At 37.1% G+C, this 12150-nt stretch overlaps 1 protein-coding gene across 1 annotated transcript in view; it reads left to right on the top strand.

Annotated features, from left to right (window-relative positions):
• Window positions 1–12150, top strand: part of LOC114062546 (cysteine-rich motor neuron 1 protein) — a 156455-nt gene that overhangs the window by 81489 nt on the left and 62816 nt on the right. The window contains exon 3 of the mRNA XM_027894108.1: window positions 7481–7723. Coding sequence (XP_027749909.1) covers window positions 7481–7723 — 243 coding nt within the window. The remainder of the gene's footprint in view (window positions 1–7480; window positions 7724–12150) is intronic.

Genomic DNA, 12150 nt, shown 5'->3' with positions numbered 1-12150 from the left:
TCGTAAAACTGGTATCTACTACTGTCTTCTTGTGTGTGACTTCTTTAACCCAAGTTAGTTGCAGGCTCTTGTTATTATATTACAAGAAGGTGATGCTATAATGTGGTGAGATAGGTTGCCTCACTGTGTAGTACATAAAGCCCAGAATGCTAGAATGCTAAAAAGTGTAACAATACCTGTTTAGAAAACAGAATTGATTTTGAATAAAGTTCAGTTTTAGGTAAAAGGTCAGGCTCTAGTTCCTTTTTTTATTTGTAGCAGTTCATCCGTATACAATACTGTGCATATTGTATGTGTAAGGTAATCTCATTTTTTAATCTACTATAACTGCCCTTTTGATTCTCTAAAATCCTTTTGGGTATTTTGCATTCCAGTATCGATCCCTGTCTGTCTGACTGCTTCAGCTGGGTAATCATTTTTCTTGTTTATCCCTAATCCTGTTAATATTTCCTTCCTGTCACTGTATAACATACAGTATGCCTATTGTTTGCAATGTCTATACAGTAAAAGTGGCTGTATTTTAGCCTAGATTTCACAAAAATTGTTTACAGTGAAACAAAAATGCTAAGCTGAACATGTGCCTTCAAAGCACCTATACCAACCAATGCATTACTTTGCTTAGTCATTCAGAATGTTCATCTTGATGAAACATATCCTATTTTGAACTGCTGTGAAAATTAATATATAAAGCTGGCTATTTCAAAATGCTTCTTATTCTGTATTCTTTGTAGGGACCTAACAGAAAAAAAAGAACATATTCCCTCCATCTGTATGTACATACATATGTGTATGTGAATCCATATGTGTACATATTAAAAACTTAGTTTTAAAGAAGCAGGTGTAGAACAGTTTAAATATCTCAGTGGAAGCATTTGGACCCGAATCTGATAGTTCTTTTCAGCCCCCTCTTCGGTTAAAACATTCTGTCCTTGTTTCTATGGTGACCACTGAGTAACAGCATCATATGACACTTCGATAAAACGATAAAAATCCCTCCCTGAAATGGTTTCCCGAGAAGCATGGATCTGTTCTTTTTCACCTGAAGAATGAGAAGACCCTCCCACCCCTGTTGGAGCTTTTCTTCTCCATTTCTCCCACACTAGATTATAACTTAAGATCCTTTCACTGTACTAACCAATGCTTTAACTGTTCTGCTTTTCTCATTAAATAAACTTGGCATATACTTTCTCTGCATGTCAAAGCAGAGCATGCAGACATAATGAAGGAAAAGAATTTGAAGCAGAGGTGAAAGCAAAGTGTTTAATTTTTCTTGAGGAACCATTTTTATTTCCGTACTGCTTTAGTATTAACAAAGATGGGAGTGGGGGTGGTGTATGTTCGTTTGGGGTTTGTTGCAACTGCTCTACTTTAACAAAACAAACAAAAAAACCCTGAGACCTAGGCTTCCTATATTCATTAGTACCCAGTTTGAGTATTGGATAATACCTTTCAGGAAGGTAAAGAAGCTGCCTTCTCTCAGAGAAAGGATTACTTTCAACATTACGACTTTATTAACTTGACATTATACCTCCACTTCCCCGTAATAGCTTTGTATGGTCATAGTAAACTTAATTTTAAAAACACATATTAGTTTTTGATGTGGAGAAACTTTGTGAAAGTTCTGGCTTTATAGCTGTTACTTTATGAGAGACTCTTTCTAAAGTTAATGGAAAGAAAACAAACTCCATATCTTGATTTCTTTCTTATTGTTCTATCATCTGAAGATTGCTTTTCTCCCCCTCATACACTTTATAACAAATATACTGTGATTTCAGTGAAAAGTCAGTTTGAATGCTGTTATGCCTTGACTTGTGAGATGCTTAAGTTTTCTGTTTACTTCTGAGATAAAAATGTGAAGATTTTTTGAGACATCCTGACTTTTTAATATTAAAGCACATAGTAGATTGTAACTTAGCTGTTATTTTTCACTTATACATTGTAACTTAGGTTATTCTTCGTAATTGTAGGGTGTCCTCTCTCATGTGCTCAATAACAGCAGGTTCTTTTTGCAGGCTATTTGGAAAGTCACAGCAAGTAAGCCTGATCCTTCAGACCTACAGAAAGTAAAGTTTGTCTTGAAATGCAAAACTGGTACCAGTAGTAATTACCAGTAGTAATTTATACCTAAAACTAGCACTGTCACTGTTAAACTGAAGGACTTTATATTAAATGATCTGTAGGGTGGCCTTTTAGAGTAGGGATTAAGTTCGTTTCTGAGGACAGGAGTTTCTTATTTGGAATTCATCTAAATGTCAGTTTTCCTGTTTGGATTGTGTTCAGTTTATGAAAAATGTTATATTTCCAGATACATTTCTGAATTTCTTTAAAAAATTCTCTGTCTCAGGATAGTTTGTAAAAGCTTGATTGATCCAGACTCTTCCTTTAACTGTGTAGAGACTCTTTGTGGGCTCTGAGGTGTCAGGGATACCAAAATGCTTCCAGCATCAATGGTGTTTGATGAAAGGCTATAAAGAGAATGTGTCCCACAGAGAAACCTCATCAGAAAACCAACTGATAGTTTCTGTTCTTTGTGTTGCTATTTGAAATGCTCCTTTTTGAAACATAAAGGCAGTGTTTGCAGCCAGCTAAGTTTTTCTTAGTGGGTTGTAAGTTATCAGTTCAGACTTTTATGAGAAGCTTGATAGATGCATCCTTGACAAGGGATTGTTCTCCTTGTTAATGCTTTCATTTTTTTTAAAAGGAGAACCTGAAATGTGATGAGGTTCTATTTTTTTTTTTTCCCTTGACTTCAGCAAGGCTTTTGACATTGTTTCTCATAATAACCTCATAGGGAGAACTCAGGAAGTGTGGACTGGATGGGTGGACAGTGAGGTGCTGAACAGAAGATCGCAGAAGGTTACAGTCGGTGGCACAGTTGGAGACCTGTCACTAGTGGTGTCCTGCAAGGGTGGATTCTGGGCCCAGTATTGTTTGGCCTATTCATCAATGACTTGGGTGAAGGAGCAGATGACTCCTCAGCAAGTTTGCTGGTGGCACAAAGCTGAGAGGAGTGGCTATACCCCAGAGTGCAGCCCTTCAGAAGGAACTTAACAGGTTGGAGAGATGGGCAGAGAGGAACTGTGTAAAATTCCATAAAGGCAATTGTAGGGTCTTGCACCTGCTGAGGGATGACCCCAAGTACCGGTACAGGCTGGAGACCCATCTGCTGAAAAGCAGCCCTGCAGAGAAGGACCTGGGGGTCCTGGTGGACAAGCTGTGGGCCAAGAAGGCCAATGGTATCCTGGGGTGATCCTGCCCTTCTACTTAGCCCTTGGGCAGCTGCATCTGGAGTGCTGTGTTCAGTTCTGGGCTCCTCAGTACGAGAAACATGGAGCTTCTGGAAAGGGTCCAGCAGAGGGCAACAGAGATGATTAAGGGACTGGAACATCTCTCCTATGAGAAAAGGCTGAGGGAGTTAGGCATGTTCAGCCTCAAGAAGAGATGCTGAGAGGGCACCTCATCATTCTTTATAATTATCTGAAGGGAGAGTGTTGAGAAGATGGATCCAGGCTCTGCTTGGTGGTGTCAAACCATAGGACAAGAGGCAATGGGCAGAAACTGAGGCACAGAAAATTCTACCTGAACACGAGGAAGAACTTCTTTACTGTGTCTGTGACCAAGCACTGGAACAGATTGCCCAAAGAGTCAATGCACAATCTTGTGCAATGTGCTCGAGGATGACCCTTGAGCAAGGAGATTGGACCAGATGACCCACAGTGGTCTCTTCCAACCTTACCTATACTGGAATTCTGTGATAACTGTTTGATTCTGAAAATCAAACTGCAAGAGTGTATGCAACTCCTCAGTAAATTAATTTGTGAGTTCTATAAGCAATTTCTTGTCTTTTTAAATAAGTAAACATATCAAATAAGACCTATCAGCTGTTTCAAGGGTAAAGGGAGAGCAATGTTTTATAAAAATATGTTTTAATTAGTGTGATAAGTGTCCTGAGTACAACCTCTTAGTTACAAAAGCAGATATCTGCCATAAGAATTCTACTGTCTTTACATACAGTTAGGGTTGTATGAAGTTTTTCTTGTAAAGGAATTTGAACTTTGGATGAGGGGAACGTGACACGTGTATCTTCTTGTGGTGTAGTCTGTTAAGATGCCTCATTATTTAGAAATAAGTATGTATTTGCTGTGTTGTTTTATCTTAGAGTAAGTCAGATATCTATATAGTTCTCCCTTTCCTCAAAAGTCTAATTTTTTAGGTTTGATATACAAGTTCTCCTGTTTCTGGGGACACATAGTATTTGTTTATATTCTATTTATTATCAAAATAGAGATAATAAAATGGAGTTTAAGTCCTGATGCCTTGTCTGATTTTGGAGACATTGGTTCGAAGATCCTGATTTGTATAATATATAATGACTTAACATCTAGGAGACAGGTCAGTGCTTCATAGTATATATCTATTTGACTGAGAAGCAGTAGGCTGTTGTGAATCTACTTTGGTCTATTGAGAAGCTGCTTTGAAATAATCTGTTGGCATATAAAAGGGGCAAAGTTAGCAGAAATATCACTGGTGAGTGATTTCACAGTTGTTTTTTTTGGAGAATGCATCTTGCCACTACCCCGCCTTTTTGTCTTTTGAGGCTCTTGATGCAATTTTAATTATTTTGTTCTTACCTATTTTCTTATGTGTCCCTTTTGTAAGGGCTAGAAGTGTTTGTTAGTAAAGGAAAAAAGAGCTATTAAACAATTCTTCTTCTTCGATGAAATCTTAAATAGCTATATGTAATGGAATTAAATCAGGAATCCGGCTAAAGCAGTGATATTTATGACTATATTAATGTTTGTAATTTATTTTGAGAACAAATTAAATTTTGATACCTTCTTTGATGAAGTAATGAAAAGGTAAACAAGTTCAGTATAATGAATCCCTGTGGATAAAGATCTTGCCATTTGCTGAGATAACAAGAAGAAAAACCTTGAAACTTTTATGAATGGGTTGCTTAAAAGTAATGTCTTTTATTCAAACATGGTATCAAAATGAGGAGCCCTCATCAGCCTTTACTGAAATGCAGTAAACCTGAACTCCCACCTTCTTATATTGCAGTGAGCTCTGGACTCAGCATGCAGTTACGCTAGCGTAATTCTAGCTGATTGAAGTTTTAACAAACATATAGTAATGCCAGACCTAGAGCTGCTGGATTTTCATGTTTTAGGTAAAGATTATGTTCGAAAATATGAATAGGGACTGTGCAGGAAAACACTTTATATATGGCTGACCACATATCATTTCAACCAGTAGCTCCTTTCCATAAAGGAAAATGACATCTAAATCAAGAACCAAATCATGATATGCAGAAAGTTTCTTAACCTGTTTTTGACTCTCATGTGGGCTGGAGTTTGAAAAGCTGAAAGAAATAATTATCTGTTGGCTGATCCAGCTTGGGTTAATATATTTGACTTTCCTGTTTCTCGGTTGCTTTTGTATACTGGAAAGGGAATTTTTCAATGTGTACATAGTTTGAGATGTAATTTGGAAGCATGATATTTACACGAGTGTTCATAGGGAGTTATTAGTAGGATTTTCAGGACTATGAAATACAAAAGTAATAGTGACACTGGATTAAAAAGAAAACCTTTAGTTTATTTTCCAAATATCTACTAGTGTTATGTTACCTGGTGTTAAAACATAAACATATATTTGCAAGGTAGTGGTTATGTTTAAACCATTTCCTCTGAAAGAGATGCTAGCTTTATTTATTTATTCTGTTACCACTAACTATGTTGGGCACAATGACATGGAAAATATTATCAAAGATAGTATTGACTGAAAAAGTCATACAAAATACTTGTCATGGCTCTCTGCTTTAAATTTCTCTCTTCTCTTATTTGTGATGTGCCTTACATGTTGATAGTGATATATCCTTGTTTTCATATTTTTGCTAGGTGATCTTACCAACTCCAATAGCAGGCTTTTTATAGGTCCTCAAAAGAGAGATATCTAGAGTCCTGAATAGTCAGAATCCCAAGACTTTGACATGCATTTCTGACATATCTTACCTTTCTGAAAGTTGGCCAAATTAGTCAGAGTTTTTATTGTATTTGACCGATTGCATTGGCCAAATTGTATTGTTTGGATTTGACCAATTGCAAGTACAAGCAGACCTTAAGGAAATGCATATCTTCATATAGATACACGCATACATCTAGTTACAGTTAAGTAAAAAATAGTAGTAAACTTGTCTTTTCTTGAGAGAGATTGCATGACAATGGGATTATCTGCTAGTCATGGAAATCAGAAGATTGCTGATGCATAATGCTAGGGCAGATCAATGAACAGTTGGAATTCAAGGCTCTATCTTAAATACAAGTATTCTATCAAGAGCCTTATCATAAGTACAAACTTCAAGGGCTTCTACTGCAGCAGTTCTATCACTTCTCTCTGCGTGTTGAACTACATATAGTGGAAAACAAAAATAATTTTAAAAGCTAAAATGTCAAACCTTTTGTTATATCTGTAAACTAAAGACTATCAGTAAAATACTGAAACTAGTATGTTATCTATTATTTATACCGCTTTCTGCAGTGAACCTCTGTAATCAGTAATGTTCAGTCTGAACAGTGTGTTTAATAAAGCAGATAAGAATCTAAACAAAAGGATATGTTTCAGAAAAACATTGGTCTTACAAATGTTATTTAAAGTTCCAGGCAAAATACATATCTAGTCAAGGCTGTTTTGAATATAGATGGAAATAATGGGATTTTTAACTATAAGAAAAGAGTTATGACTCTATCTAGTAGCATATTTAAGTTAGTAATAACCTTTGTTGCTTGTAAGAAAAAAATATAAAGTACTTGTTTTTAGTACTTTAGAATGGAGGAATCATTGAATATCCTAAGTTGTAAGGGACCCATAAGGATCATCATCGAACCTCATCACCATAGTCAAACCTCTTCTGTTAGTGATCAAGCTGTGAAAGTACACAGGAACAATGCTTCTAATGTGAACATGTGAACATGCTTCTGTGTACAGAAAAAATCCTCTTCTGCAAATATGTTAGATGTTGAACTTTTAATTAGCTTTTTGAATAAGTGAAAGCTCAGTCCAGGTTAATAAATCAGTCAATTAAAATCAGTTCCTCATAATGGAAGATCTTCAGAAACTGAAGGTATAGGTGTGAATTTAGAGCTGACATGATGTGACAAGTTGTTTCTAAATGTCCTGGCCAACTGTGTAGCTTCACAGCTGTTCTTGAGGCCATGTGGGTTCAGCAGTCACACACATTGAACAGATTAGCATTTTGTAAGATACTCCGTAAGGCACCTGCCATCTTGCAAATACCTTTAGTTTTTTTTAAGTATATTCCATAAGTTTTACTACTCAGTTCAGCAGCAGCTGTTTCCTTTTCTTTTTTATTGTTTTGGGGGAAGGAGAAGAAAGGGAGTTTTAACTGAGTTCATGTTTACAGCTTCAGTACAGTGTTTTACTGACACATATGGCATGCTGATTTTTCTCTCCCTTTCAGAAGAGAAACCTGATTGCTCCAAGGCCCGCTGTGAAGTCCAGTTTTCTCCTCGCTGTCCAGAAGATTCCATCCTGATTGAAGGTTATGCTCCTCCTGGTGAATGCTGTCCACTCCCAAGCCGTTGTGTGTGTAATCCTGCAGGCTGCTTGAGGAAGGTTTGCCAGCCCGGCTATTTGAATATATTGGTTTCTAAGGCATCAGGAAAGCCAGGGGAATGCTGTGACCTCTATGAATGCAAACCAGGTAAAAGCAGACACAATTTGTTTTCCCATTTTTCAGTTTTCTTTCTGTCTGACAAGCAAAGTAATTTATATAGTTGTGTTTAATAAAGCCTGTATAGCCTCTGAGTTATTCTGATTAAAAATTAAAGTTATTAAATGTGGCCAGTTCCCAATTAAAAGGTATTATGATAAATTTTACTTTTTTTTTTTTTTCTTTAAACATTAATTTAAACTGAGCAACAAGGGAAAAATAACCTAGTAAGAATGTTACATTTCTGTGAACACCACTAGTGCAAGTGACATACTTTATATACTGATTAGATTATACAAAGGTTTTTCATAGTAGGTATACACTGTGCATGGACAGGGAATTATGAATTCTGTCTTAAGATTTCTCTAGGTTATCAAGTGATGACCCTTAAAAACTCGAGAACAAAACGGTTATGAAGTAGCAGACTGAAAAACTTTACAACATTTTCGGTATTTACCCATCTTCCGTTTCATGAGAACACGGATCACCCTCTCTTGTGATTTATTATTCCAAGTGAAGTGGAAGATGTAATGCACTCTTTGATCCAGGCTTTGGTAAAGATAAATAATAAAAAGAGAGAGCTGAAAACAGGAATATAAAATGGTATAATCCAAAATCTTATAGGCAAAAAGGTTCAAGTATGTTTAACTGTACTTTTCCTATGCTTGTTTAAGTTTTCTTAAATCCTCCACACAAGAAGATTGTACAGTCTTTGTATCTTCTAGTACTTCTCTTTGTGTTTTGTTTTTTTTTTTTTTCCCTAGTATCCAATGCAAATCCAACTAATGGAAATTTAGGCAAACTTTTTTTTTTTTCCCCTGTCCTGAGTAATTGGTGAACAAGTCTTTACTGTAATTTTTACTATAATTTTTTGGAACATTTCGTCAACCTTAGGCTTCTTTCATCTAGAATTGGCTGTAATTTCTTATGACATAGCTCCTTTGAACTCCTGCCTTGTTATGTTTCCCTTCTATAAGTTTTTTTTCCATTTATCCACATTTCTTTAAAATATGGTATCCAAAAGCAGACTAATATTTTTGGAGTGTCTTCCTCAGCACTAAATGCTGTAGAATAATTGTTTTCTGTCTCTCATGCAAAATTCTAAATAAGATTTAATTGTTTTACTAGAGTTATTTCTAGTTGGTGAAGTGCTGTGATGCCAGGATCTTTCTCTACCATGATTGCTTCTCAACCAGTATATTTTTACATTTTAATTCTTCCTAAATATACTTAATTATGCCTTTACTGAATTTTGTCTTACTGACTTTGGATTATTTATCTTTCTCAAAGTAATTGTTAGCTCTGATCATGTCCTCCCACCTGTTATTTGAATGCCCATCTTGTAGTTTGCAAATAAATCTGTCCAGACTTACCTATGGAGATTACTCCTTGAAGGCTGTTTTCACTTACCACAGAATCTTCAAACTGAATATGATTCTCTATCACATTAGGGAATTTATGTAACTGTGTGTATATTGTTTTCTGAAGCAGTTCATATTTTTTGCTATAGGGACTTAAGGAGGTGAAGGTAGATGGGAATGGAAACATGTAGATGCATATTAGGAGGACAGAAGAGTAGAGGCTTTGAAGAGATTGGGGAAGGAAACTAATGAGATTTAAGGGAAGTGTAGAGCTTTGCAAATGGGGATTAGAAATTGAGAGGTCTGGAATAGACCTTTTGTCTTCTGAGTTTGACTTGGTATCCTGAAGAATTATAGGAAAGAAGAGTTGGAGGGGAACCGAACTATATGAATTATAACTGAAATGCTATGTTGCTTGGGAAAAAAAAAAGGGATAGTGGACAGTATAAAGCCTGGGAGGTAGATATTCATGCAGAGTTTCTTATGGGGCTGATGTCACAAGTTTTACTGAGTATGTCAGCAAGTCGATGGAATTCGCATGTTGAACAGAGAAAAATGTTTTCCAGTTCTTGCCACAGACCCAAAAACTTTAGTTCTGTGAGTACTGCTACCAGAGTGCTCTTCCTGCACTTCTGTGTCTGCTTGACCAGCCTCAAACTGGGACATCAAAACAGAAGTTGGGAGGACTGCTTCCTGTGACGGCAATGCTGCCTTATGCCAAGATAAAGTGCTTGCGCAAATAAAGCATAAATTGTGTTTATTTTTGTTCCTTAAATAAGATATCACTGCTTGCTGGTTTACTGTGGCATTTGAGTTGGGAAGCTTCTGCTGAGATCTGCATATGTTCAAACGCTGTGATTGGCAACTGAGTTACTGAAAGGAAAATAGTGTTTCCTTAACACTAAATGCTAGAATAAAAATAACTTTTTTATTTTGAGATCCACTTCCTCTTTTGCAACTTTTACTTTAGAGATACAACTAAAGGCATTGATATTCAGTAAAAATTAACAGTGAGGGAACTCAGTAGCTTAGTCGTACTTGTCTATGGACTGTCCAGATTTGCCCAAATTTGGACAAATACTTGTCCAGATAAGTTAATCTTAAGTGTTCTTACCTGTTGTTCCACTAAGCATATCATCACAGTTGTGGTACCTACTGAGAATAAATATGTCCTGCTCATTGTTTTGCTGCAGTTACAAAATTCAGAGGTGAAATAACACTGGCCTGGTGCCATAAGCAACCTCCTTGATTCCTACAAGCTGTGTATAACAGTCCATTCACGAACAGTGAATTTAGTGAACGTGCATTGAATTTAGTTTTAAGCTGGGAGTTACAGTTCTTAAAATGTATTTTAGAAATATATAATTCTTAAAGATAGTTTGAATGAGCGATCTCAAATGGAGCTGCATAACGTGCTAATGATAAAAATGTTTGTTTATTTTAAGATTGAATTAAAATCTATTTTAAAATGTGTGTTGTTGAAGTGGTGATAGGAACTCTAGCTGTCACTCCTGAATAAAGCAAACTAAATAGTTTACTTTGGCAGTTGTCCAACAGATGTTTGTTGTACATTTATTTATAATTTTTGTTGTTGTTGTATATGGTACAAAAGGAAGTGTCATCTTTTAGTTTCTGACATCCTTCCCAGCACTGGGAAAAGTGTGTCATGCTAGACGTAACCTATGTTGAAACAACAAGTCATTTGTCATTCTCCTAGAAGTCTTTCTGGCAGAGCTTTCATTTACTCACCTCCAGCGTGGCCTTTTTTTTTTCTGGTACCAAATATTGGTTTAAACACAATTGTAAAGAAAATACTATTGTTTAGCTTACTTCTTTGAAGAATTTTGTGCAGTCAGGGCTTGATGGAAAGTCTGAGATCAGCAGCAAAAGTAGTAGGTAGTGTAATGACGCACAGGGAAGTAACTTGTGCTCCACCCTGGTACAGCTTCAGCATTCAAAATCAGATCTGGAGCTTTCACAGTCTTGCGCTTAAGGGCAAGGGTCAGCAAAATCTGGTTTTTATGCATAACTGAGAGAAGAGAAATTCTATATTCTCTGATGCTCATAGAAAGAGTACATGCATTGGGTGCTTTGTTAAAGCTGATGTTGAGAGAACTCGAGATAAGGGTGGGGAAGGACTGAAGAAAATGAATGAGGAAGAACTACAGATAACATGCCAAATGGAGCTGGAGAAATGGCTTTTAAGTTGATGGTGAGGGAGGAAAAAACCCAGCACATGTGGGGGTCCATGTTGGCAAATACCTGGAATAGGGCAGTTAAGGAAATGATTCAGGCAGTGATACAGCTGCATTGGAAGTCCAGGAATGCCATCTTTTATGGTTGTATGTAATACAGAATCATAGAATCATAGAATAGATTGGGTTGGAAAAGACCTCCAAGATCATCAAGTCCAACCCCTGATCCAACTCCAATTACTATAGCATGGCGCTAAGGGCCACATCCAATCTCTGCTTAAAAACCTCCAGGGATGGTGAATCCACCACCTCTCTGGGTAGGCTGTTCCAATGCCTGATTACCCTCTCTGTAAAGAATTTCTTCCTAACATCTAATCTAAACCTCCCCTGGCAGAGCTTGAGCCCATGTCCTCTTGTCCTATTGTTGGTTGCCTGGGAGAAGAGACCAACCCCCACCTGGCTATAACCTCCCTTCAGGTAGTTGAAGAGAGTGATGAGGTCACCTCTGAGCCTTCTCTTCTCCAGACTAAACAACCCCAGCTCCCTCAGCCTCTCCTCATAGCACTTGTGCTCAAGTCCCTTCACCAGCCTCGTTGCTCTTCTCTGGACCCGCTCCAGCACCTCAATATCCTTCCTGAACTGAGGGGCCCAGAGCTGAACACAATACTCAAGGTGTGGCCTCACCAATGCAGAGTATGTATTGTGAAGTGTCAAGGAGTGTCAAAAGGGTAATGCCTTGTCATGGAGAAATACTTTCATGTTTCCTTACTACTCCCTGGGCAGAAAGTACAACTACCATTATCACATGTAGATGTGTTGTGTTGTGTTATTCTTGAGGAACCACTTGGAATGCATCTAAACT

Source organism: Empidonax traillii, unplaced genomic scaffold, assembly GCF_003031625.1.
Source record: "Empidonax traillii isolate 1590-97213 ecotype Southwest subspecies unplaced genomic scaffold, ASM303162v1 scaffold417:size1128589, whole genome shotgun sequence".
Taxonomy (NCBI): domain Eukaryota; kingdom Metazoa; phylum Chordata; class Aves; order Passeriformes; family Tyrannidae; genus Empidonax; species Empidonax traillii.
This window is presented reverse-complemented; position numbering and strand designations above follow the sequence as displayed.